The 27479-nt window shown below is 40.9% G+C and overlaps 3 protein-coding genes across 6 annotated transcripts; 2 read left to right on the top strand and 1 right to left on the bottom strand.

The window, feature by feature from the left end:
- Window positions 1-309: 309 nt before the first annotated feature.
- On the top strand, window positions 310-7516 carry sync (syncoilin, intermediate filament protein). Of its 3 annotated transcripts, none has more exons than XM_044139070.1 (6): window positions 310-803; window positions 4624-6130; window positions 6222-6436; window positions 6709-6916; window positions 7013-7137; window positions 7210-7514. In XM_044139070.1, the coding sequence occupies exons 1-6, from the start codon at window positions 718-720 to the stop codon at window positions 7256-7258; spliced, it is 2190 nt and encodes a 729-aa protein (XP_043995005.1). In that variant the 5' UTR covers window positions 310-717; the 3' UTR covers window positions 7259-7514. The 3 variants fall into 3 exon arrangements, with proteins under 3 accessions (XP_043995005.1, XP_043995004.1, XP_043995006.1); XM_044139069.1 differs by lacking the exon at window positions 310-803 and adding an exon at window positions 821-2773 and having other exon boundaries at window positions 4613-6130; window positions 7210-7516; XM_044139071.1 differs by lacking the exon at window positions 310-803 and adding an exon at window positions 2651-2773 and having other exon boundaries at window positions 7210-7512.
- A 1567-nt stretch (window positions 7517-9083) lies between these two features.
- tert (telomerase reverse transcriptase) lies at window positions 9084-19146 on the top strand. 2 transcript variants are annotated; one of them, XM_044139058.1, is made up of 17 exons: window positions 9084-9160; window positions 9249-9401; window positions 9991-11272; window positions 11564-11753; window positions 11840-11993; window positions 12060-12227; window positions 12340-12501; window positions 13453-13554; window positions 13649-13734; window positions 13812-13928; window positions 14013-14084; window positions 14239-14427; window positions 15157-15283; window positions 15945-16006; window positions 16327-16451; window positions 16532-16669; window positions 18314-19146. In XM_044139058.1, the coding sequence occupies exons 1-17, from the start codon at window positions 9140-9142 to the stop codon at window positions 18415-18417; spliced, it is 3252 nt and encodes a 1083-aa protein (XP_043994993.1). In that variant the 5' UTR covers window positions 9084-9139; the 3' UTR covers window positions 18418-19146. The 2 variants fall into 2 exon arrangements, with proteins under 2 accessions (XP_043994993.1, XP_043994992.1); XM_044139057.1 differs by having other exon boundaries at window positions 9098-9401.
- A 378-nt stretch (window positions 19147-19524) lies between these two features.
- On the bottom strand, window positions 19525-27264 carry slc6a18 (solute carrier family 6 member 18). Its single transcript, XM_044139059.1, has 12 exons — window positions 26772-27264; window positions 26107-26247; window positions 24861-24998; window positions 24248-24429; window positions 23025-23135; window positions 22815-22927; window positions 22607-22735; window positions 22356-22512; window positions 22005-22209; window positions 21766-21925; window positions 20409-20571; window positions 19525-19743 (listed from the first exon to the last, which is right to left on the bottom strand). The coding sequence occupies exons 1-12, from the start codon at window positions 26911-26913 to the stop codon at window positions 19525-19527; spliced, it is 1860 nt and encodes a 619-aa protein (XP_043994994.1). The 5' UTR covers window positions 26914-27264.
- Between the last annotated feature and the right edge of the window lie 215 nt (window positions 27265-27479).

The following is a 27479-nucleotide window of genomic DNA, read 5'->3' as shown; positions in this document are numbered from 1 at the left end:
TCTTCCTGAAGCAAAACTATCAAGTTTGGTTAGGAGTGTCTTAAATCATCCTGTTCAGCAAGATTTCACATAGATTTTAAGCAGCGGATAAATCAAATTTAAATTGATTTGCGATTTAAAATTATCCTTTACTTACTAAGGTTACATTTTTTAAATTTTTAAATTTTTTAAGGAAGCCTTGGAGAAAGAATGTGACAAATTGGGGGGGAAAAAAATCCTCATTTTAATGAATTTTTCAACAATTCCACAAAAATGTATTTAGTGCTTTTTACCAGATTTTAGATATATTTTTTTAAAACATAGAGACATAATTATTCTTGGGAGCTACACATGCTGAGACCACATATAACCTAAATAAAACATGAATCAAAAAAGGCTTTTGAACAGTCCACCCTTTAGTTCAAACAACAAACCATTTATGGAAAAGCATTAGAAGACATCTGGGAGAGAAAAAAAAAAACCTGGTTTGCTTTGAAGTTTTGCTCCTTAAAAAAAAAGAGGGGCGTGTTGAATAAAAACACACAAAAATGTATCTCTTATCTCTGATCCCATGCCTGGATTTCAGCCACTGATGCCCAGCATGGTGACCTGTAAAGGTGGTCCTCCTCTGAGCCAATTAGCTGGGCGGCTCCAAAAGTCACAAAAGCGTTGAAACGATAACAAAGTCACCTTTTGTGCTCTCCATCTTTGTAGTAAAGGAAACACGAGTTCAACGATATGTTATGGCTCTTTGTGGAGCAGCGACGGGGCGGGAGGAGAGGAGCAGCAGAAGGTGGAGGAGGACACACTGACAGGACGCTCCGGTGAGTTTGGACAAAACTGTTGTTTGGAGCAGAAAGTAACGGAGCAATCCAAAAGAAAGTCCAACATATGGCCGGTCTCAGCGGGACATTTCATCCTGAACCACAACTCCCCCTCAAATCTGTGGTTTCCCTGTTTTCTCGGAACACACGTGCGCTCCCTGCATCCTTCGCTCAGGAAATGAACAGAATAGAGTCAAAAAGAAACTAAAGAGATTTTGCTTTTGATGGCAAACATGACAGGGAACAATCCTGAAATCCCTAAATCCCAGTGGCTGTGTGGGTGTGCATCATTACATTTCTGACGTGTTCTCCATTACGTCATGTAAATTACAGTCTCTAGAAGTCCAGACTTACTAAATCACCAAGGTGTTTCGGTCAACTTGAATCATCATTACATCTCGTCTTATGCCTACAGGGAGCAAAGTGTTTTCATAGAAACCCTGAGTCTGTGTCTTGAAAGGATAACGGACATTTATTTACAGGCTCTTGACAGTAGATAAAGTACATTTTTAAAATAGGCTCAGTAATTTGTTACTGCAAACATGCAGGAGAAATCTACCTGCATGTTTTTTTGGGAAGCCAAGGTTTGTTTTCCAATAAAATTCAACACCAACTAGTGCTGAAATGTACTGTTCAGTCATGAGTTCAATACATTTCAGAAGCAGTGAATGGTTTTGAGGATTAGATTAGAAATTCAGCAAGTTTGTTTCCCATAGCAGGTGAGATTAAAGTTTGCACTAGTATGCCATCTAGTGGTCTTTGAATGTATTGTCTTGTTCAATCAAGCAATACACTCAACCCCAAATTAACAAGAAACAAATCCTACTGAAAGCATGTCCATATAGTGTACTGTGTGTAAACTCAACGCTTGAGGCCATTGAGGCTCCTTATTGTGTTTGTACCCGCTGCAGTACAACTGCCTTCGCCTCCTCTGTGTTTTAAAATGTCCTGGTTGACGACTAATAAAGAACAATAAAGAATACAAGAAACGCAGTGGTCAGACACCAGCGTGACGTGGCTCCCCAGATAATCACTGAGTATGGAAATTTCACACTGGACCTCCAGCAACTTGGGTTTTGTGCCATCCCAGTCCCCAGAGTCTGCAACATTGATTTTCCAAATGGAATGCAAAATGTACTTTTATCTGACCGGACTTTGGACCACTGGACTGAAACCACTGTTTCATCCTTCTGTGTATTATATACAATGTATACCTATAGCTATAATATATCGAAATTCAGTGAAGTGAGACAGACTGAAGTTTAATCATATTTCTTTTTGATATTCCAAATATTTTGGATGGGTCTGTAGATCTGTCCTGTCTCAGTGTAGCTGAACTCATTACCCTCTGCATCATCTCCAAGGATCATTTTTCACCGTCTCCACTGCGTTCTTCCTTGTATTTCCTGTCTTGTCTGGTGAATTTGTGAGGTCAGAAGTTTAGGTGAAAACCAATCCTCCCTCGGGAAGTACTGTAGTCACAAAAGTACAGGCAGCTATTTAAAAACTCCTCGATAATGACGAGACACGGCTGGAATCCTGGACCGACGCTCTTTCATTGGAAACCTACCTCCATTGCTCACATGTAAACATCTGAAGAACTTACAAAAAGACTATTTTAATCCTTTAAAGAATAAATTCTGTTCAGTTCTTTTCCTCCGTCAGGTCGAAACAACGTGCTCCTGTGCGTCTTTCTCCGAATCCAGTGTTTATTAATAAACCTAAACATATCTGGGGTCGTCATGGTCACACATAGCAGCACGGTGAGCGTGAGGGAAGAAGGAGGTCGGCTCAGCTGTCTTTTTCACCCTCCCCTCCTCTTAGAGTTCATCCGCACCCCATTCTCCCTCTCACTCCCAAACCGTTCAGCTTTCTTTTGTAATCTCAACTACAAACTGTTCAACTCCTTCCACACGTTTACCATCAGGAGACGCCACAGTGAAAAAGGACCGGGGATATATATGCTAATTGTAAGTACAGTTGAATTACAATTGACATTTTGTGGTTTGACCAAGTTTGAATTTTGATGCTGACAATGTTCTACTGCTGCAAAGAAAGAGGACAAGCAAAAAACATTATATTTTAGAACTTTATAAACATAAATGTAAACTTTTACTGGAAAAGTGCAAAAGTTTACATTTATGTTTACATCAGATGTAGGTCACTAGTCCCTCTGGGTGCGACACAGTCTCTCGTCCACATCTGCGCTGCAACAAGACAGACTGTCGGTTTCTTATCCTGCTCAGAGTTTTCTTTTTGTAAAACTTAAGTGTGATGCTAAGAGAACAGATGTTTTGAACAGACTAGAATCAACTTGAATGTATCCAAAAAGAAGCTTGGTGTTGGAAAATAGCATCGTGCCCTTTCTGCCCCACTAACTTCTGCCTTAAAGACATCATTGATTCCTCTTAGACTTCCAGACAGTCTTAAATCTACAAAAAAACACTACAATATTTAAAACTGGAAAACAAACATACTTGTCTATAGATAGGAACAATGACATGTCATGGTAATGCTCTTGGACGCATGCAGTGCCACTTGCTGGAGTTTCAGAGCTTCAAATCTATCAGGCTGGCTTTAGTACCCATGGCATTACAGTGTTTACATGTGAAATCATGAATAGGCCTGCTGAAGCATGTCCAAACATTCCAAAAAGCTTTGAAGCCTGGACACCTGCCCCCTGATGGGACAGCTGTCAGTAGCATGCCATTTTGAAAACGGCTCTACTCCACGGACCCAGAAGTCCCCATGGCATCACAGCTTTCAGCGTCTCACCATATTAACCTAACCCCTCCGTAAACAGGTCATCAGTGTCAGCAAGGCATATCACTGGCATGATAGAAACATCTTAATAAAATAAGTACAACTGTTTGCAGTTTGAACGTAATAAACAGAATGTTCTGGCACTAGTCTAAAACACGAGTCAGTGCTAAATCATACGAGTAACAGCATTTACTTTGTAAAAATAAAAAACCAAAGGGTGTGAAAACCAACATAGTTTGAAATCCATGTTCCTCAGAATTGGAACTTAGATGCTTTCTGGACAACTCTGTGTTACTTCCCAAAAGAACCAAGACAGCAAGGATGGTAGGAGTCAATCTGTCACTGTTGCAGTTATGAGACACCAAGCAAGGTACTGACAGCAGAGGAAGACATATGTTACGGTAACCTGGCTTCACAACTCAAGGGAGTGATGCGGCGTTGTCAGTCACTGATATGACCACAGGACTTAAGGCAAAAAAGAAGTCTTTTAATGGATTAGTGTTCAGAATTCATCCTAATAGGTTTCAGCTCATACTTCCTGTAGATCTGTTAATGGCTTAACTTATGAAAGCTCATATGTGCATGGGATATGGTCAGCTGGATTAGGTCCACCATTGGCTACACACTGACAACTGTCTTAAATATTTTACTTTCTTTCTTGCCGTAGAAAGTAGGCCACAAACTGTTCTGAAATTACCTCGTTTTTCATAAGGTCTTAACCTGAATGATCCAGAGAAGCAAAAGAGCCAAAACATCTGCTCACAGAGGCGTTCCATCAACTAGGTTGATGTTTTTGATTATCAGTGGTTGACCCACTGGAATCATATGAAAGTACTAGTCAAAGAATATTTTTCTGACTTGGCCCATATTTTCACACAAAAAAATCACCGAAACATGTCAGTGCAATATAGTGTCTCTTACCTTGCAGCTGAGGTGTTATTTGCCAAATATTAAGACTTAAGACTGACCAGGCAAAACCTTAAAAACTGGAACCTTTTATTGTGATTTTGGTTGTGTGCCTGACACACTCCTTGCTTCTTGTCAAGGGTTGTTGCAGGACCAAAAGGAGATCACTTCATGAGAATTTGGCTAACCCAATGGAGGACCAAGAGGACGACTTATCCTCTATTGGATTTGGGCCACTTTTTATCAGAGAAGATAAGGGGGATACTGATGGAAGCATCGTGGAACAGAGTGACAGTAACCAAAACCCCAAAGGGCAAAACTTCACTGGAAAACTGGGTAAACAATCAAAGCCATACCTACAGGAAATGGACGCCTTACTGAAAGGTTGTGAAAAGCTTACAGGTATTCCTTTTAGATCACGCCACATTGAGGGTTACTCGGAAGCAAGTCTGAGTAAGTCCAGTTGGAATCGAGGCAAAGAGGAGGTCCAAACAGAAACCCATGTCGAAGCACCCAGTTCTCCTCAAGACAGCCGTTCCTCCTGCTACATTGACGCACACATGGACCGGACTGAAATAAAAGCTGAATGGGCAGAAAGCCAAAACTTAGGCACAGTAATCCACAGGCATGGGACGTCTCATCACTCAGAGATGCCTCTATCCACAGTTGGCAACAACCTGAGTGCCAGCATGTTGGAGTGTGAGGGCCAGCTGTTGGGGATTTTGGCCATGCTTGAAAGTTGCATGGAGGAGGCTGGCATGGAGTTCGACCCACAAGATCGGACAGCAGACGCAGGCCAAGACTATGTGCACATCAGAACGGATCCACAATATCCTACTGGTACAGCCCAGATGGAGGATCAGCCAGAGAGCCAAACACTGTTGCCAATTAATGTTGATTCTGTTGGCAAAGGCAATAATGCTTCAGAGGCTGGTGAGATTGGAGAAGCAATAAAATCAGCAAGAAAAGGAAGCCCACATGATCATTTGGCTGGTTGCTCAAAGGAGAGACCAGAGAGGCAAAGTAATCTTGAAGTAGATCAGAGGCCTGACTTCTTGTTTTCAGATCTGCAAGTGCCTCTGGAGCAAGATCCAAAGGTCTGTGGGGAAACAAGCACTGGACAAAGGTTCAATGAAGAGACTGAGACTATTGAAGACATTACCAAAGCAGGAGTAGATGACACAAACATGACTGAAGAGAGACATAAAACTGATCTTGAAACGGACATGAATAGATTGAGGTCTCAGATGGAGGACTGCATAGAGGAGGTGCAACGATTGGAGAAACGGAGGAAGGAGTTACTGTTGGAGGTGCTGCAGCTGAGAGGGCCCAGAGAAGAAGAGGATGAGAAAAGGGGAAGCAGGGACGAAGAGGAGTCTGAGGAGTCGATTGATAGAAAAGCTGTGGAGCTGTTCACTACTCTCAGGACAGAAGAGGAGGGAAGACGAGAGGAGAGAAAAAGGGAGATTCAAGGCCTCAGGGAAGAGAGGGCAGAGGAAGAGAGGAAGACATGGAAGGTGAACCTGGAGAGACAGGGACTGCAAGACGAACTCAGGAGGCTGAGGAGGAAGCTGTTTGCTGTGGCAAGGGACTGTGCCCAGAGTCAGGCAACACTAAACAATCAGCGCTGTGATGTGGAGTTACTGAAGATGGAGGAGGTAACACCACCACCACCAGGAGCTGTAGAAGCATTACATCTTTTAGGAAACATTGGGTAAAATTTTTTTATTTTTCTCTATCTTTTCTCAGGAAAAGTTGAACTCTTTGGTGTTGCAGCTGACAGAGGAGACTTGCCAACTCAGATCAGACCAGCAGGAACAAGTATTGAAGCTCGAAGCAGAGCTTCACCGCAGAAGCTCCGGACAGACCTCCAACACTCAGGAGGACCTGACTGAGTGCAGGAGGAATTCCTGTGAGGATGTCCAGCAGTACGTCCAGGGTGGACTGAGAGCACTGGAAGACAGGTGCTGTCACAGTCATTGAATGCTTTGAGTGCATGAAAATACTCCATTCAAAATATCTATTCCTGATTTTTCTTAAATTACCGCATCTTGAGTCAATAAAATTCTTATTTTATATGGGCATCAAGGGCAGTGAAAGTTCTTGGTCCTTAAACAACTGTTATTTAAATTATGGAAACCTCCCAAATATTGTATTTATCCACTCTCATGCCATTCATATTCTGTGTACATTGACACTGTGATGACAATTTTGAGTTGATATATTGCTCACCTAGATATGAGCCCATTTTGGAGGCCCTGCTGAAGAGAAAAGAGGCAGCGGCTGGTGCCCTGGTGAAAGTCAAAGAGCAGTCCCAGGAGCTGAGGGTCCAGGTGAAACCTCTGAGGGAGGAGATTCAGAAACTGGAGCTGGAGAGGACCTGTTTGGAGGAGAGACTCAAACTGACCTACATGCAGAGGCAGGAGGATGCAGGTCGCCACAAGGTAGGCAAACTGTGCTTTTTGAGCATCTCTGAAAACTGGTGCCGGCATTCCCTTCAGTGGATTGTCTAATCACTGCCCTCTGACCCCCCTTTTTAGGAAGCTGTGCGTTTTCTGGAGGAGAGAATTCGAGAGCTGAGGACAGAGCTGGAGATTCAGAAGAGAAAAACAAAGGACATGGAAGAGTTGAGAGAAAACCTCACCAAGCAGCTCCTGCTTTACAGGTTCTTCATGGTGTTTTCGTCAATTTAATATTAAGGATTCAAGGATCTAACCTGATTGTTATCTTTCTGTAGGACAACAACCGAGGTCCACCACAGCTGTGATCAGCAAGGAAGAACATGATCATGCTTTTCTTTTTGGTTGGAAAACAGCCTTGTCATTTGTGTTGTAATTTTGAATTTGTAAGAGAGGGAGATTCATAGATTTCAAGTATGCACTTTATCCAAATTGTTTGCCTGTGAAGTAGGATGCACCATGTAGAAAGGTTTCTGTTTCGAATAAAGGCCTGGTGTTTCTTACAGTGCGAGTGTGACTGATGACTTAATGTCTCTCTAAAGAACAGAGAGTTCTTCTTAGGCTTATAAGGGCAAGAGTTTTGAAGAACTAAACAGTGCGGAACAAATTAATAGAGTGAGTGTGCTCAGGAAACAGGAGAGCGCCGATGTGTCAGGACAGGCACTCATCTCAACAAAGCAGAGACGAAGCTGTAGCCCTTCAGTGTTAGATTAAAGACTTGTAAGCATACTTGCTGGGTTAGTAAAGTACTAATACAGTTCATAAGTAAGAAACACTACTTAGATGGAAATGTAGACAAGTAGATTCACTGGCTGCTTAAGGAAATAAATTCAGCAAAATCTGGACTACGTGCAACATTAAAATGCTGAACATAAAAGTGGAAAATAAAAACCCAAGTGGGAACCTGGGCTGCTTTAAAACTGAATTTCAAGGAAAAAAAAAATATTTTCACAAAAATCTTTCGTTCAAAGAATGTAGATGAGTATGTAGGTAAATAAGAATGAGGCAATGTTTGAATCTTAAAAGAATAATACATCCAAAGTTTTGGTGTAAAACTGAGCAGTAAACAAACATTATATATAATAATTGCAAAGATACATTGAATAACTACGGAAGAGGATCAGGGCCAGTTTAGGCCACTGGGAAAAAAAGCCCTAAAAACTGAATTGTGACTTTAATCTCACAATTCTGACTTCAGTGGCTCTGATCCCCTTTTATAGATAACCTAGAATATGGTAATCTGATGCAGTATAATGTCAACCATATTTTCTTCTAATTTAAATTCAACCAAACTGTTGAATTTATACTGTTGTATTATGTTTTTGTGGAAACAAAAATATAATGAAGGTTGGTAGCAGCAAGACACAAGAACTGTTTGGATAAGCAAGGGGAAGAAAAGAGTGCAGGTGTGTATGGAGAAGTGTTGTAGGATATTTATATATCCTACAACAAGATCTCTGAAGGATCTTACAGCAAGATCCTTCAGAGAATCTGCCCTTTGGTTGAAGAGCATGGTTAGGAGACATACGGGGAGATTGTTTAAGTCACACCACAGAGAGAACAGGGACTTTAAAATCCAGAGCTCACATGTAGTGTGCTCTGGATTTTAGCTGGATGTCCTTGATGTACATCCAGCTAAACTATAGTGTTTTTGCAGTGAATGTTATTGTTTCTCCCTCATCAGAAGACTACCCTAGTTTTAGTAGCGTTTATATGGAGCTAAAACAGTTTTATAATTCACAAATGTACAGAATCCTTACGTCATGTCTACCTACTTGTCCTTGCAGAGTTGCGAGATGTGTTTGCTACCACCTTCGACCCATGCAGCTTTTTCACTAAATAGTAATTTTCTCTTTTAGTGATGTCTGTTTAAAAAATTTAGACAATAGAAATATTTTAATTTTAATAACATTAAGTACTTCAATTTATGTGTAATCATGTAAAACACTTGTTGCTGAAATGCAAATATTTTAATTTAATTTAATTTTATTTTATTTTAATTTACCTTCACGTGCGACTATCCGTCAAACCGGGGAACTATGACAACAACCATTTTCTTGTTGGCGATTGGTGAACACCGGATTCACCGTTATAGTATGGGGCTTTCTGATTGGACGCATATGAAAACCCAATCTTCATTGGCTAACGGCAAGGCGGGCGGGTGAACTCAATGCCTCAAGGCAGGAAGTAGTTTGTTTGGTATCCAACATGACGGGTTCCGTGTCTACCGTGAGTTAGGAGGCTTTAAGTTATTATGTCTGCGGCTGATATGTCCGCCGTGTTGAACATTCTCCGGTCTCTGTATCGGCACATACAGACGCTGGAGGAGTTTGCTGACAGCATCGAGTTCAAGGAAGGAAAGAAGCCGGTTCTGGTTGAGCAGTCAGACTCGAGCCGCTTCAAAACGTTTGTCAGAGGTGTGTTTGTGTGCTTTGATAAGGAGCTACAGCAGAGTCCCAGCTGCAGCGAGGTGAGATGAACTCAGCAGCTTTAAGAAGAGGACACAAAACCCCTCTTCATTATCGTCACATTCTAAATATTGACAACTAGTGGGAGATAATACAATGTCTTCCAAAAATATTCATACACTTTGACCTTTTTCTTCATGTAACAAAAACATGTTTTAATGCTTTTTATGTAATAAAACAGCGCAAAGTAGTGCATAACTCAAAAACATTGGGTACTTCTAAATTCATTTAGTTGTCCTGAATTTTATTGACTGGTATAATAAGGAGGCTCAAATTCACACTTTTCAGATTTTTATTAACTAAATTTAATAAATAAAGTTTATTTATTATATGTTTTATAATAAAACGTCTAACCCTAACCCTACAAGTGTGAGTTTGTGCCTCCTTAATATACCAGCCAATAACACAGTTAATAAACAGGGCGTTATGTAACTGTGAAAATAAACAGTACTTTGAGAAGGTATTTATATTCCTTTTCAAAGTAGAATATAAATATGTCATGTTTTTGATGCAAAAACAACCTCAATCATATTGAGAGGTTTGTTTTTCCTAATAATGTTATATTGTTTTAACATTTTATATTGTTGCTAGATTTGCACTCTACCAGAAGTCCTGGCTTTTGTTCTCAACACCATGAAAAGGAAAAGAAGAAGGAACGTGCTGGCGCATGGCTACAACCTGCTGGCCCTGCCGCAGGAGGATCGGGATGCTGACCACTTCAAATTCCAAGGAGACGTGACCCAAAGTGCCGCCTATGTCCATGGCAGTGACCTGTGGAAGAAAGTCACCTTGCGCCTGGGCACAGACATCACACGCTACCTGCTGGAGAGCTGCTCCGTATTCGTGGCGGTGCCACCTTCGTGCGTTTTCCAGGTGTGCGGCGTCCCGGTGTATGACAGGGTGTCCACGAGCCCACACTCAAGTGGGTTTCATCTTCAGCCTCGACTTAGAGGGCGCAGTTTGTCTCAGTTTGGAAGAGATCAAAGGTCACGGCGCTTTAGGAGAAGGCAGAAGGTTGAGAATCTGGCTCAATGCCAGATTAGGAGAAGAAGAAAGGAAAAAGGGAACAAGAGAAGAAGAAAGAGGGGACTCGATCAGCTGGAGGAGGAGACGGGGACTTCCTCAGGAAAGAGGAGACGGTTATCAAACACAGAAAGCAATCAGGAGCAAACGGTTGAGGAAAGACAGGCTAGATTTGTGGAACCAGCAACGTCTAGGAGGAATGTGGAAAATGGGACGACTGGTTTCAAACAGACAGTTGAGATGCCATCAACTGAGGGCGGTCCCAGTTGGCGGTCAGGAGCTTTTCCTCCTTTGCCGCCCTCACAATGTTTTATCCGCACGCTGGGATTCCTGTACGGCGGCAGAGGCCTGCACAGCTTTCTTCTCAACAGGAAGAAGAAGAGCACCGATGGATCCAGAAGGTTACAAGGGAAAGACTTGATACGAGTTGTCTTCTTCGAGGGCTTGATGTATTTGAACGGTTTAGAGAGGAAACCAAAAAAGCTTCCCCAGAGGTTCTTCAACATGGTTCCCCTCTTTAGTCGGCTGTTACGACAACACAAGAAATGCCCTTACAGCAAGATCCTTCAGAGAATCTGCCCTTTGGTCGAAGAGCATAACACTGGACCCGGAGAGCTAAACTCCCTATTACCTAAACACTGTGCGCCCCATCGTGTCTTCCTGTTCGTCAGAGAATGCCTCTCTACTGTGATTCCGCGAGAGATGTGGGGCTCGGACCACAACCGGGTTCGTTTCTTCGCCAAAGCCAGGGTTTTTCTCCACAGCGGCAAATTTGAGAGGCTGTCGCTGGCTGAGCTGATGTGGAACATGAAGGTGAATGACTGCGACTGGTTGAAGATCAGTAAAACCGGTAAGTCAGATATGGTATTTTTATGTTATTGAAAGGTTGAGAGATGGCTGCAGTTCATGCAGGCAAAGGTTCTGTTACACACACCGTTTAGTCCCCAGAAAGTCCGGTTCATTTGGGGAGGTCTGAATGCGCAATTGAACTCTGATGAGGACCTAAAACCCAAACTCTGGTTTGCCTAAAAGCAGAGGTCTTGGATTGGTTGAAGTGAACTTTGCCATATAACTCTGATTGGTGCGGTTTTAGTTGCAGTTCGTGTTTCTAATGTTCTGAATCGGCTCGTCTTGCTTACAGGCCGAATCCCACCCAGCGAGCTTGCGTACCGGACGCAGATCCTGGGTCAGTTCCTGACCTGGCTGCTGGACGGCTTTGTCGTGGGTCTCGTCCGCGCTTGTTTCTATGCCACGGAGAGCGTGGGGCAGAAGAACGCCATCAGGTTCTACCGGCAGGAAGTCTGGACCAAACTTCAGGACTTGGCTTTCAAGTATGCACTGAGGTGGTTCTCTGTTTACACCCGAGTTTGGGATACAGAACAGTAAAAATTTAAAAGTAAAACATTTGTTTTCACAGAGGTCACCTCTCCAAAGGTCAGATGGAGGAGTTGTCTCCTGCTCAGGCAGCGTCTCTCCCAAAAGGCACCGTCATCTCCCGTCTTCGTTTCATTCCCAAGTCAGACGGCATGAGGCCCATCACACGAGTTATAGGAACGGATCCCAAAACGAGGGTACGCCGGGACTTTTAGATACCTTATCTTGTGGAAGTTACAGCTGTGACCTAACTCCTCGTGCAGCTGTTCCAGGCACGAGTGCGGGACTTGCTGGACATGCTGAGGGCCTGCGTGCGCTCCACTCCTTCCCTCCTCGGCTCCACGGTGTGGGGGATGACGGATATTCACAAGGTGCTGAGCTCTCTGGCACCAGCCCAGAAAGACCTACCGCAACCGCTCTACTTTGTCAAAGTGAGTCATAACATCTGATCGTTTGGTTTTTCTCTCAAGCCATTGAGAAATACCCGTTTTTGTAAAATGACAACCAAGGAAGATTTGTATCGGTGTCTTATTTGTCTAACAGGTGGATGTGAGTGGAGCCTACGAGAGCCTGCCGCATGACAAACTCATAGAGGTGATTGGCCAGGCCTTGTGCACCGTCCAGGATCAGCTCTTCACCATCCGCCGCTATGCCAAGATCTGGGCAGATTCCCACGAGGGCCTGAAAAAGGCCTTTGTTAGACAGGTGCTGTTATTTGACTTTGTGGATGACTATGCTATGCGACTAGTGTAGTGCTAGAAGGATCATTTTATGCTGTAGAAGGATATACAGTTACTTTATGTAGTTGGTTTACAGCCAATGCTCAATATAATATCATAAATATGAAATGAACATACTCTTGTCTCATTTTGCTGATTTTAATCAACTAGTAATTCTTGCAGTAAAAAAATCTTACCAATTATGTTTGTTTCATCAATCTTAGCAGCTGTTTTTATCTACGTCTTGGATTTTTCATATAAAACATGTTGATGACCATGCTGAGAAAAAAAATCCATTGTTAGTACAATATTCATGCTATTTGCATCCCTAGAACTCTATCTTATTTGTCTAACAGGTGGATGTGAGTGGAGCTCACAGTGGAGATTTTGTCACTGCCACTAACTTTAACATACCTAATAGGGGTTTTAGGTGATAGACACATTGTTTTTACATTTTATTTTCCCAAAAAATTCTTTTTCTTTTTTTTGGGGCTATTCTCTCGTCTGATCTAGGTTTCCTAACTTAATAACCTTTGACTAAGTCAATCTAATACATGTGAATGTGTCGATGTAAGCTATGCTATTGTAGCTGCTGAAGAAAAGCAGCCGTGATGCTGCTTGCCACCATGTCTCTCAGTGGGTACAGCTTCTTTCATACAGACTAGCATTATCTGTTCCCTACGTTTGTGGCAAAGTGCAAACAGAACTTTTTATATATCTATTTTCTTTCTTCTTCTTCTTCTTCTTGCCACAGCTTTAGATTAAATCATATACAGTTGGTCTCTAGTTTCTAGCTGAGTGACTTTTGAAGAACTGTATCTGTATTTCTTTAGCGGCGTTAGGGGAAAGCAGAGCCCACTACGAAAGTGTGTCTCGCATTTCACTTTTCCTTTTTGGGGAAAGAAAATGTCCTTTGCTGTCACTTTTGTTGCAATAGGCAGACTTTCTGGAGGACAACATGGGATCCACCAACATGAAGGGATTTTTAATGTCGTTGCAGAAGAGTGCAAAACTCCACCATGCCATCCTAGTAGAACAAGTGAGACTTGGATTACAATCTGAAGCCCTTTTATGTTGGGATTTAAATAAAATTTTCCACAACATTAACCTAAATTGTTTTCCCTTTTTTACAGCATTTCTGCTCTGATCTCCGAGGCAAAGAAGCTTCACAGTTCTTCACCCAAATGCTAACAGGCAGCGTAGTTCAGTATGGAAAGAAGTAAGTCATGCTTATCTTACTAAACATCCTCGTTTGTTTAATACACTTGTTCCAAAGCACGACCCTTCGCGTTGCAGGACGTACCACCAGTGCCGAGGGATTCCTCAGGGATCTGTCGTGTCCTGTCTGCTCTGTTGTTTGTGTTACGGCCACATGGAGAACGTTCTATTCAAAGACATCACTAAAAACAAAGGGTAGGGCAGAAACGTCCTGTTGTGGTCCATCTTCTCCAGAAGGGGGCAGTGTTTTTGGATCTCACTTGTCTCTTTGGTTCTCAGGTGTTTGATGAGATTGGTGGACGACTTCCTCCTTATTACTCCAGACCAACATCAAGCACAAACCTTTCTGAAGTATGGCTCATACATGAGAAACCTCATTGTCATGAAATAAAAACAGATCAAACGTAATTAAAAATCATGAAATAATTTTTAATTACGTTTGATCTGTTTTTAGATAAACACTCTTATGTACTTAAATGAATCTGAACTCGAACCCTGGGTGCAGGACCTTGCTGGCTGGAGTACCACAGTATGGTCTAATGGTCAATCCACAAAAGGTGGCGGTCAACTTCCAGCTACCGGGAAGTGTGGGCTCCTGTACGGACATTCGCATGTTGCCTCCTCACTGTCTCTTCCCGTGGTGTGGGCTGCTGCTGGACACCCAGTCCCTGGACGTCTATAAAGACTATTCAAGGTGAAACCTGTCGACAGCTGAGCCATTACCTGCAGTGTGTTTGGTTCAAGTTATTGCGCTTTTTGCCTTTCCTTTATGGTTTCTTGTAAACCGTGTTGATCTCTTCCTCCATGCACTTTGCGCCAACTTGTAAATGACTAATTTGCTTGTATGGAAGATGTTTTTCCTGGCATACGGTGCTTTGCCAAGGCTTTTTTCTTTTATTAGATGACAATGAAATGCAGTACTTGTGACGTGGCACTGAGCTTTGTAGCAGGGTTTTTGCAGGTTTCCACAATTCATATTTGAGACTTTTTAAGGTTGCTGTAAGACTGTTGTTAATTAAATTCAAAACCTGCGTCACGACAGAAATGTCCCAAAAAAAAAAAAAAATCACAAATAAATAAGTTGTATGGCTTGAACATTGTTTAGTCAACTGGCCATAAAATTCCACTAACCCATAATGGATGTAACAAAAAAACATCCATCAGCTAGAGGGAAATAAAATGCTAGCTGCATAGCTTTTATTTTATTATGCAATTTAGTTAGCTTTCTAGCAAGGGTATATTAACAGATAGCCAAATTTGCACTTACCCATGATGGTTGTAAGAAAAGTAGCCAGCTAACTAGACATATAGCTTGCTCTTTTACATCCATTGTATATTTACAATATGCAAAAATGTATATTGTAAAAAATGTATCTTTTACAATCTACATTTGATATATAAAATTCTTTTTAATCTCTTACAGCTACGCTGGCCTGTCTCTACGATACTCCCTCTCTCTGGGGTCTTTCCATTCAGCTGGACACCAAATGAAGAGGAAGCTGATGGCCGTCCTTAGGCTCAAATGTCATCCTCTCTTCTTGGACTTGAAGGTTGGAGATGAAAGGACCTCGTCAAATTTTCGAAATGTTAAAACTCAACTTAGGTTTCTACTCTGATAGATGCTAGAAAAACGTACAGCCAGTAAAAAGCTTGGATTTTTTTTATTTTGTTACAGCTAGTTGCAACTTTAACAATCACACTAGGCTGGATAGATGTGTAGAAATCGCTATTAATTTTCTTGATTTTGGTAGATCTGCGATTGGCTGATACTTAATATCGGCGTATCAGTTTGGTTTCTTCTCTACCTCTGCCATTGCCGGAATGCAAGTATTGACCGATCTCCCAAAATGCCTCATAGGTAGACCTTATCCAAGTCCAGTGAAATGAACAGCCAAACTCTATTGACCACATTCATCCCCCAGTTTCACATCCAAGGCGAAAGCCGGCGTTCTCCCCTTTAGACTTTGGTCCGACAATAAGTCAAAGCTCATCCACACCCACCATGTTTTACCAGGCCAACATAAATGCTGCAGGTTGGCCAGCAACTGTCATGAATTTAAACCAACAGGTTTGACTCTCGGCACATTGTTGAGAACTAGACTTGCAGTACCGCACGGAACAGGAAATGTGTAACATGCAACAGAAATACTCAGATGACAAAATATTTCTCTCTTTTTGCTTTCATGCTTCAAAACAATCACGTCATTTTAGACTAACTCCCTGGAAGCGGTCTACAGGAACATCTACAAGCTGGTGGTGCTGCACGCATGCAGGTAAAAGCAACTGAGTTTTGACTCTTTCTGCGTTCCTTGTGTTTTTGTTTGAAGCCCCACAAGATATCTTCGGCCATCTCCTGACTGTGTTGTCAGGATTTCTGCATGTTAAACATGTCAGGGAGGAGACGCGTGACTCGCATGCCTTCCCATGTAAACTCACCAACCTCGACCTAATAACCTCATTAAGATAATACCGATACCAAACTAAACTGATGTTACTCAATATCTGCTCTGACCTGGAACATAATTGTTCACCTTGTCAATCCCAGAACATACTTATCTAGAGGTAATGTCAGTTTTTTTTGTTTGTTTTCCAGGTTTCATGTGTGTGCACAGAGTTTGCCCTTTGGTCAAACAGTTGCTAAGAATCCGCTTTACTTCCTGCAGATGATCTGGGACATGGCTCAGTATGCCAATAAGCTCATCAGGTCCAGCAACAAGGGTAACATTTCCATAAAAGAGTTGAGAAAAGCACCATATTTAGATCTTCTCTGCATAGTTCCATGTTTTTCTTTTCTCCAGGGCTAATTTTAGGCAGTAAAGCCCAGACAGGCATCGTGCAATACGAGGCGGTGGAGCTGCTTTTCTGTCTCAGCTTCCTGCTGGTGCTCTCCCAACACCGTCAGCTCTACAGGGACCTGCTGACGCATCTACACAAACGTTTGTATCCACAGAGAATCTTTTTCAAGAAAATGATCACAGTTAATGTTGTAGCATTGGCGTGAGGAAGAGTTTAAAAAATCCAACCCGACCTGACTATAGGCCCGAACCCGAAACAAACCCAACATGTTATTTTGATAAGAATTTGATTGCTTTTATTTTTAGAGCATCGTCTGAGTAAGCAGTGCAACGTCTCCAGCTTTTAGTTAATGTCTTGCAGCTCCATTCTGGAGGACATTCCTTTCTTCAACACGGTAGACGACAGAATCACCTTTTTAAACTCCAAGTATATATATATATATATATATATATATATATATATATATATATATATATATATATATATATATATATATATATATATATATATACCTTTTGCATCTATTTATTAATCAGTTAATCCAAAAAATAATGAGATTAGTCCTCTACTGTATTGAAGTCATTAAAAGTCTATTTTTAGTTGCAAATGAATCATTTGTTACAAATGATCAAGCACATACTGAAGAAATACTATAATTTCACATTTTAGGGTATAAAATTTTTGATTTCTTATTTAAAGAAGGAATTGAATTATTTATTTATAATTTTTATATTGCATGAAATAAACCAAACTGTTTTAATGAATAATGAAATGAAATCTGACTTTTCTTTTTTTTTTTTAAATCTGATTAATCGGCAAAATATCTTATGAAGAAATCAATTAATGGTTAGTTGCAGCCCTAAATTTAACACAGCCAAATCAACTTATTTGGAAATCTGTGGCAACAGTTGAGTCTGATAATTTTCGTCATGAGTGTCCTAGTAAAAGTAAAGACAAACAAAAACCCCAATCGGACAAGATGTTTTACATTTTCAAAGAGAACTTTTCCTCAAAGTTATACCTAATAAAATATTTTAATAGAGTGACTGTTTAGTGATTATTTCATCTTATCATCACATGACGTCATTTCCAAATTAGCGTATTTTAATACTTGTTTGTAATTGCTACCACACTCTTCCTTCTTATAAAATCCTGTTTTCTAACTTGTTGGCTAACAAAGTCTTCAATTGGATAAGTAAATAAATAGACACTTTTTCTCTTCGTGTGTGATGGTCTAAGAGGAAAACTAGAGCGCAGCAGGATCTTCTCTGCTCGTCTTTGCTGGATTATCTGCCCATAAATAATAAATCACTGTTTTATTTGTAAATTCTGAGGATTTGAGTTTGAACCCTGAGTTAATATTCTTACTTATATGGGGAAGCTAAAGACGGGATAATAAAGTCATGTGAGTGGACCTATGTCTGCCAAATGTGAGTTTTTACAACAACTTCTCGAATGCTAACACGCACTGTTCATCTCCAAACAAAGGCACCACTACGGTTTACCATAATGTGCTTTTTGCCCCACTCTGTGATAAATATATTGCCTTAGAACTTTGCTTCTCATGTTGTTGCCAAAGAAAGCATCCATAAATTGCTGGAAAGCAGTTAAAAGAAATCCCATTGTTTGAAGTGTGAACTACGTTATCGAAATACGACTTTCTATAAAAACCTGAGTTGCTTTTTATTGCCAGCTTTAATCTGATTTTACTGGATGGATTATTTAATTGTATTGTTATAGAATTAAAAAAGCCACCTCATCCTCCGCTCTCCTCTTCCTGACAGGGAAGCGCAGTCTGGAGCGACGGCTGGGGGATCTGAGGCTGGCCAGGGTTCGTCAGGCCTCAAACCCCAGAACCCCTGTGGACTTCTTGGCCATCCGAATGTAATCGGCAGCCCTCTGCGGGAACTTTTTCACCCTGTGCGCAGTCCAAGCAGGAACCTACTGACCCTGCGTGCGCTTTTCCGTTTTTTTATTTCTTCTTTATTTTGTGTGTTTTCGGAAACGTTTCCCCAAAATGTAATTGGATATAAATGTCAAAACAAAAACACAAGGGTTTCTTCTGGTATTGACAGAGAGGACCTCTAGGAACTGGTGTTTTACTGTCCTGTCACCATGCCAAAGAATTGACCTTTTTATTCCCAACACATGGAGGAAAACAGTGTTTAGTCATATGGTGTAAAACATTTAGGAGATAAACTTGCGTCATAAACATGCCCTATTAAAAAACAGGCAATCTTGTAAAGATAAATATTTAAACATCACCCAGCTACCAGTGCAGTCAAGGTTTTATTCCTCAACTGTTTGTCTGTGGACTTTGGTTTAATCGTGGTGGTAGTTTTCCACACAGAAAGCATGATGTCACTGAAATAAATATTCAAATACAGTATGCTAACAACAGCAGAATGTTCTACTCATTTCTTTTTATGCCAATTTCATAAACTTAACCAAATTCAATTTTTTTCCCAAAAAATTCTGACATCTGGAATTACAGAATCTTTGAAATCTCTTTCAAATAAAAGAACTGAGTCTCTGTTTCAGAATATGTTACACAAACATGCAATGTATATCAAGGAATTCACTGTTAAATAAAAGTCTTTTCAAGTGTGAAAATTGATTGAAGTGTAGGCTAGAAATATTATTTTTCTTATTATTTTATACGTCCAGTTCAAATGTATCTTCATAATAAAATTAATCGGAGTATAATGTGTGACTTCGGATGAAAATGCTGTTCGTCCTTTAAATCAGTGGTCCCCAACCACCGGGCCGCGGACCGGTACCGGTCCGTGGACCGATTGGTACCGGGCCGCGCAAGAACTAATAAAATATGTCCGTTCTATGTATTGAGTCTGGAGGAGCTTTTATTTTGAAAAGTCGTACACCGGATGGGTTGAGTCTTGCGCCAGCTCACAGCGCGCACCCCCCCCCCCGGTCCGCGGAAATTTACGAAGGCTTTGGCCGGTCCGCTGTAATAAAAAGGTTGGGGACCACTGCTTTAAATGCTTTGTTTCTTCCGTTCCTGTGTTTCGATCTCAAAGGCTTCGTTGTTGTAGGGGTTGGGGGAAAAATCGGCAGAAGACCTCTTGACTCCACAGCAGATCAGGTTGTAGACGGCCACCACAGGGATAGAAAGGACGGGGACAACGATGAGGAGGACGATTATGCCGAACACCCACTTTGGGTATTCCTTCGGCTCAGTTTGAGGAAATTTTTCCTAAGGAAAAAGCAATACAAAAGCTCAGAAAAAAGGAGTATATTTCGAAAATAAATGAAGGCACAATGCAGTGACAGTGAAAGAACTTTCGAACTGAACGAACCATATTTCTAACTTTTTGATCATAACTAATACTCTTTACCTGGGTTGGGCTGAAATATAACGTGCAACAAATTTAGCATAGCTTTTTTTCTAAGCTATGCTAAACACTTTCTTCTGAAAGTAGGACGTGTTGCTCATTATGGTTAGGTTAAACGGTCTGTTAGGTACAATATTACCTTTCGTGGTTGTACATTAGTTAAAACTAAAAGAAAATATCGCTCTTGAAAATTTGGGCTGTTCAGAAATCAGCAAGTTATTTTATTTTCAAAAGAATGAGCGCGGAACTAGCATAGCATAAACCTGACGCACACTATAGGCTACCTTTAAAGCTAGCTAGCTACGTTGGTGATATCACTTTCTTGAGGCAAGAGATAAATAGATTTCACTTTGTTTTAGCTGAAAGAAAATGTTTCTATTTTGTTGGTCAAGGATTTTTTTTTTCTATTAACAACAATTTGGTAAGTTGAGTCTGTTGAGATTTTTATTTTGTGTGTGTGTGTGTGTGTGTAGGTCATATTAAAGTCATTAATTAAAATCTTCCAACTGTAAGTATGATTGCTTACATAATCTGGGTTCCATGCAGGATATGTTGGATATGCAGTAGCCTGGAGAGCTACGTAAGCAACAAAAACCACCAGGAGCATCAATGGACTAATCACCATCCAGCATGCCTTCCAGTAGATGTTGGGCCTCCTCCCGGTCATGAAGTAAATGTCTTCACTAAATCTGTCAGAGGAAACGGAGATATATGGAAGATAGGATTATGTAATTTGCACTTCATGTTTGGTTGATTTTTCTTCCTGAACAATGGTTCTCTGTAATAATTCTTTAAGCAAAGTCTGTTTGTTGGCCCTTCAATGTCACTTCCTAAGGACGATGTAATGAAAACTTGTCATATCCTGTCTGTCAATGTCAAAAATCTTTTTGTGGAGCAGCGAGATATGAAAATATCCCATATCTTCCCTTTTTAGGGACCAAACTCGAACCTCCGAGATGTCAGCGCCTTCTCCAAGCAAAGCCGGGATTCCCAGAGACCACCTTCAGAATTTAGAGTGGAGCATAAGGTTGGGCTTGTATTCTTTACCTCAACTCCAGTGAACACATTTTTCAGTTTGGGTGTTGCTTTTCATGCCAGCGGAATCACTAGAACTACATTGGATGACTTGTTGGAAATTTGAATCCTAGAATAGGATGCCATCCCACAATGACGTGTGACCAAGCTGGTGACTATCAGGAGGAGATGCCAGACTTTAGTGATAGTGTAAGGTACTCTGACATGCCATTGCTTGTCAAAATCATAAACTGTTAAATTTTAATTTTATCTTTTCATTTGACCTTTAATCGTCCTATCTGATGGATATGGAATAATCTTTCTGGCTGGTTTAAACCTTTTATAGAAAAAAGTTGTTTCGATGAGAAAAAAAAACCTTCTGATGTGACCATCTCATGACCACTGATGTTGATGTATTACAAGATTAGGTATTTTCTTTGACTTTATTCTCGTATTACTCCAACTTCATTGTCTTATTTTAATCTCGTTATCACTTTTTTCTATTTATGCTACTATGGTATTAGTTAGACTTTATTGTCATTCTACTTTACTCTCGTAATTCTTGTGACACTATGACTTTGTTCTCACAATATTCTGACTTTATTCCTGTAATATTGTGACTCTATTCTTGTAGTTTAAAATGTTTTTGTCTTAACCTGGCTCTAATACTTTGTCAACGTGGAAGTGAATTTTCCTTGCCAATGTGATGTCATTTAAAAGCCAATAAACAGGCTTTCCATTGGTATAAAATTTATCACAAAGAAGCATTGTTGCAATAAAGGCATAATTAACCAAACTCAAGTTTTTTTAAATTGTATAGTTGTGCAAGATTGTAAAAGGGGCCATGGGGAACATGGAGAAATCCTTACGTTTTCATTCCGTGGATGTAAGCGACCCCGACAATCTCAAAAAATGCGATGATGAGTAGGGGTACAGATCCCACATAGCTGTTGAAGACCTCCACCCAATAGTTACCGGAACCCAGGGTGAAGATGAGGCCAACCGAAAACGAGACCAAACAGACGATCGCTAAAGAAGTGAGGGAAATGTTAATTCAGAGAGGGAGTTCAGCTCCTTCATGAATAAGACCGGATACAAGCTGAATCACCTGTCAAAACTTCATGGGAGATCCACTTTGGGACCAGTTTGAGCTCCTTGAGGGGCGTGAGGACTCCCTCTATGTTGCCAAACATGGAGGACAGTCCCAGACTGAAGAGCATAACGAAGAACAATACGGCCCAGACCTGGGACCCAGGCATCTCTAAGACTGCCTCTGTGAATACAATAAAGGCCAGGCCTGTTCCAGAAGCACTCTTGGAGAGGGAGATTAAAGTCAGGCAGAAGAAAATGCTTCATCACGTACAAAAAGAATGTTTAGTCTTTTACAGGACAAGGAGCAGCACAGAGGATCATAGTGTGTGGCATGATTGAACAAGAGGAGTGCAGAAAACACGAGTACCTGATCAAGAAACTCCTGTAGATCACAGACCCTTATGGGCAAAGAAGATATTTCTCCTGGATGTGTCAGATTTAAATAATCAAACCACTGGTCGTAGTTTTCCAGTGTCATGTTTCGTTCTGCGATGTCAAAGTGGTTAGTCAGAGTCAGGATGTTCCTGTAGACGAGATTAGAGACGCTATTTCTACAAATTTCGCTGGACCACACTTCATTGTCCATAGAAGCAACCACAGATATCCATGCAAACGTACTCTTCTAGACAGGTGTTGAAGCCAGTCCTTGCTTTGAACCCCAGGATGGAAAAAATGGGAATGGATCCATAGAGGGATGTGGCACTGTTTGTTATTCCCACAACAAGAGCATCTCTCTCACAGTCATTCCTAAAAGTCAAGAAAATGAAATGAAGCGGAGGTGCCTCCCCTTCTGCCTCTCAACTTAATCAGGGGTTTGATGCCTCACCTCTCTGCATTATAGCTGGAGAATGCTATTAGACCTCCGAAAGCCACAGAAAGAGAGAAGAAGATCTGGGTTGCAGCGTCTAACCAAACCTGGGGGCTCTTAAGTATTTCCCACTGCCGTGAGGAGAACAACATATCAATTACATCTGTTTTTTGTTTTCTTTTGTTTTTGTCTAGAATACGAAACATGTCATGTCACGGGTAAACTCACGTCAGGAGTGAAGAGGTACCGCAGCCCGTCAGTAGCTCCAGGCAGAGTGAGGGCACGGATCAGGAATATGGTCAGAACCAGGTAAGGGAATGTGGCCGTCACATACACAGCCTGAAAAGGTTCAAAACCTCTCAATAAGAGATTCTGGTTTTCTATTAAATCAAAGGTAGTTTATTCATCAGCAGTAGGCATGGAATGCTATCAGATAACCTTTAGTCAATTACCATAATTTTATTGTTTCAGGGGAAAAAAAAAAGTTACATAGCATTTATTAACTGTTTGATTTTACAGTGATCTAAAAGTATTACAGATCACTATCTATATCTTGCCAAACATATACCATTTTGGCAAGCTATGCCAAAATGGTATTTGGCAGGATCTTCTGTTGAAGCGCTACATTCAGCAATGTTGACATCCAACGGTGAGAATGTGAGGATGCTCTCTATCCAATTCATATACGTGAATGTTTTCATGTATTTGATTAATACTCCTGGTTGTTTATGGAAGTGTTGAATTATTCTGCTTCTCGTTCATTCATTTGTTGTTTATTTGCAATTTTCTCAGAGTTTTCTGGGGGGAAAAAAACTTAAAAGCGAAACTCATGAGTATAGTTTTCACCCACTTAAAAATAAGAGCATGAGTGTAAATGTCTACAACTAGAAGAATTTTTAACGGCGTTTGAGAAAACTTCAACACAGATGACAAGCATTATTCAACAGAAAGTTCACAAAATAGCAGAATAAATCAGAATTGAATTGTATAAAACAATCAAGAGGAGGCTAACTGCACTAAATGTTCTCAAAATTAGCAAAAAATGCTAACGCACAAAATTAGCTCCACAGTTAGCCCATTACCCAATTCGCTAACATGTGCCCACCACTGGAAAATGACCAAAACTACAAAGGGACAAATTGGTGAAGGCGTAAAAATAACTAGCATGTAGTGTGGTAGTACTTCTCTGTTTTTTACAGAGTATAAAAACTGGTATTTAGTTTGAGGAAACAGATCAAGTAAGTGGCACACTGCTCGTAGTTTCCTCACTGTATTTTTAAACCAGAGTTACATTAACAAGATTAATTCAACTGTTTCCATGAAATGATGGGAAATATTTCGACAGGTTCTCTAGAATCTCATAAAGTTGTGAAATCTTGACTTTTTAAAACCTGGCTACGCCTCGGTACCAGTTAGCAGCCCATGCTAACGCACAGATTTTGTGCGCTGACCTTTCCCATGGAGTCGATGCCCTTGATGAAGCAGATGTAGATGATAGACCAGGCTGTGGCCAGACAGATGACCATCCACCACTGCAGCGAGCCGCTGACATTGATGTCTGCGGTGATGTTCAGCGTCTCGCGGTACCAGAAGTAATTCACCGAAGTGCTCTTCTCACACTCAAGGCTGTAGGCTATAGGAACACACCACAGCACAACCATAAGACAATAACTGGGATATTTAAAAGAAAAACTTTAGGTGATGTTTTATTTAAAATGTCTTCAGATTTCCTTACAGGACAGGTTTAAAAGAAAGCACATTTAAATCAATAACTTTTGGTGTTGTAAAGCAGTTCACATGCCAGTGTAATAAATCCATTAAAAATAATTTCCATTCAAAGATTGATGGTTAACTCGGCTGTAAAGTGGTAATCCCTAACTTTAGTTTTCAGCTTATACGATCTTCTCAAAGCAAATTCCCCCACCCTCTCGGACAACTTCCACTGGCACCACTGTGCTTTAAACCTCCTAGTGAATCGTTATTCTTTTATTATTATTACACTACGCTCAATAAAAGATATCAAAAGCAACAACACAACACCAACATGTACATTTTTTTTCTCACCTGTTTGGTTATCATTTAAAGGACACTGGCTCCACGGCAGAGGGTTTTGAAAAGAGTTAAAGAAGTACCAGAGCACCCAGGCTAGGATGGTGTTGTAGAACATGGCGATCAGGAATGACACCACCATGGAGGCAATGCCTGAGCACAAGGGGGGAAAAAAAACAGTCAGTCAGAAGGAGTTTTTCCAAAGGAGCCTGAGGAAACAGTGTAGCTGTACAAGAAACGGGCTTTCATACTACAAGTAAACAACTTCTTATCAAACTTATTGCAATTTTTCAAAGCGCTGCTATCAAAATGTGCAACGTTTGCCTTGAAAACTGGGATTTTAGCATTTGGCTCAAACAAGCAATAAGCATTTTCAAGCTTGTTTTGTAATGTATTTAATATCAGTTAACCTAAAGGTTTATCAGAACCGGAGGTCATTGCTAGAGCTAAAACACGCAATGGACAGAGAGTTATATCTACCTTGCTTTAATTATTAACTGAAATATAATCTATTAGATAAGTAAGTCATTAGGTTGAGGTATTTTTGTAGTTTACATTGGGTTTAAGTTTCAGTCATAATCATCTTAAGTCAGCAGTGTCCAAAATCGTAAATTTATAAACACCCACAAGGGAAAAAAACAAACGAAAAAAACCTTTTGGCTCAATTTAAAATAAAATAAAAATCAGGTCTATTTTCCGGGAAAAGAATATAATTTGGTTCACTTCTTCAAATTATGAAAATATTATTTTCATAATAAAAATAACTCTTATTTTTATTATAGCTGTATAAAACACAGTCAAATCCTTTATTTGACTATGTCGATTTAGGCTATAATTTGACCAATTACAGTTTGTATTACTGTATTTGACTGAGCTCAATAAAGTAATTAAAATCAGATTTGAGTGCATTATTAAAGTCTGCCATTGAGTAAAAGTCACTTATTCGTTGAATGCAAAGGGAGTGATAAATACTTTGCATCGTACGGCATTCTTACTGTGTCAGAAAAAAAAAAAAAGAAAGTTAATTTTTGGGTGAAAAGTTTACCTTAATTTAAAGACTAAAAGGTTTCCGTCGGCATCGGCCACCTGATGGCAAATTTGACTCGTTTTCCACTTACTGTCACACAAAATCAGAAGAGTGGCCCCGGCTCACACTTTGGACAAACCTGTCTTAAATGGTTTTAGAATTTTAACTCCACGAAACGAACAAATACTAAGCAAGGATGCATCCCGCAGGATTCGGAGCTGAACTTCCACCCACCGACTCCACCCAGCAGCGGGGAGATGTTGTTCCAAACGCCGATGCTGCTCATGCGGAGCCTCTGTCCGATCGCCAGCTCCAGGTACAGCAGGGGGAGGCCCTCGAACACCAGCGCAATCAGGTACGGGATGAGGAATGCACCTGATAACACCATGGAAACAGAGATCTCAAGGCTAGGAGGCTTTATCGTTATCCAATAAATCATAACAACTCTGATATGTTTGAGCTGAATTATAAAGTGTGTGTTTTGTTTTGTGCCATTAAACAGGGGCTTTTTTTTTTTTTTTTTTTTTTTTTGAAGAGATTCTCTGAGAAAACTGTAGATTTGTAACCAAGAACCCAAGAACACTTCAATGGCTATGTGACCAGCTAATCATTCTGAGGCAGTTACACAAAAACCCAAGAGTGTCAAATCCTCCCTGTGCGAATCTAAATCTGAGAGTCAATATGTAAAGTTGATAGAGGCTGAGCACCTTCTTACTGGAAATGCCTGCTTACACAACTTCAACCTGTTCTCTGGAACTCTTCAGCTTTTAACATACCACCCTGGGAACTATGAGGAAGTAAACACAGAAGTCGGGTGCATTGATCCGAACACCTTTCCTCCTGATGTCAGAAATCCAGACAGGCATGAGATACGAGGAACTCAAAGGCAGCATCCTCACCCCCTCCATAGATCTGGCACAGGTAGGGAAACCGCCACACGTTCCCGATCCCAACCGCAAAGCCAATGCATGTCAGCAGGTACTGGACCTTGTTGTCCCATTTGGGTCTCTCCTCCGTAGCAGAATTCTTTGCTTCCCCCATCCTTGGATAATGCAAATAAATCCTCCCAATAAAACAAAGGCTCGCAGTAGCTGTGTTAACCCAGGTTTTATCCCCTCATCTAGGTGGTTCTGATTTGGTCCAGAATTCTCCCACGCTCAGTCCGAAGCGGTCTTGTCAGAGTGATGCCCGGAGCTCCACTCCCTGTCCTTTATCTGACTCTCCTCCAATGGAACTACTACTCCTGACTCGAGAGCAACAGCTTTTTATTGGGTTTTTTTGTTTTGTTTTTTTTTATGGTGAAATCAGGTTGCAAACAGGGAGTGAGGGCACACAGCACGAGTGATTTAGTGGTGTAGCCTCCCTCCGTGTTCAAAATGGGAGTGTTCCCAGCTAATTAATGGATAACCTGGTGATGCTGTGCGCTGCAGTGAACGACATCTGTGTGAGCAAAAACCGATCGCGCAGAGGCATCGTGACCGCAGCTCTTCCCGACCGCGAGCCCTGTCCGTGCTTTGGTCGGGAATGTTGGGTGCATTCCGGCCAAGTCGGAACGTAACAAAAAGGAAAAAAAACAAAAAAAAGACTTTACACAAATGAGGCAATTT

This window comes from Gambusia affinis, linkage group LG14 (genome assembly GCF_019740435.1).
Source record: "Gambusia affinis linkage group LG14, SWU_Gaff_1.0, whole genome shotgun sequence".
Lineage (NCBI taxonomy): Eukaryota > Metazoa > Chordata > Actinopteri > Cyprinodontiformes > Poeciliidae > Gambusia > Gambusia affinis.
This window is presented reverse-complemented; position numbering and strand designations above follow the sequence as displayed.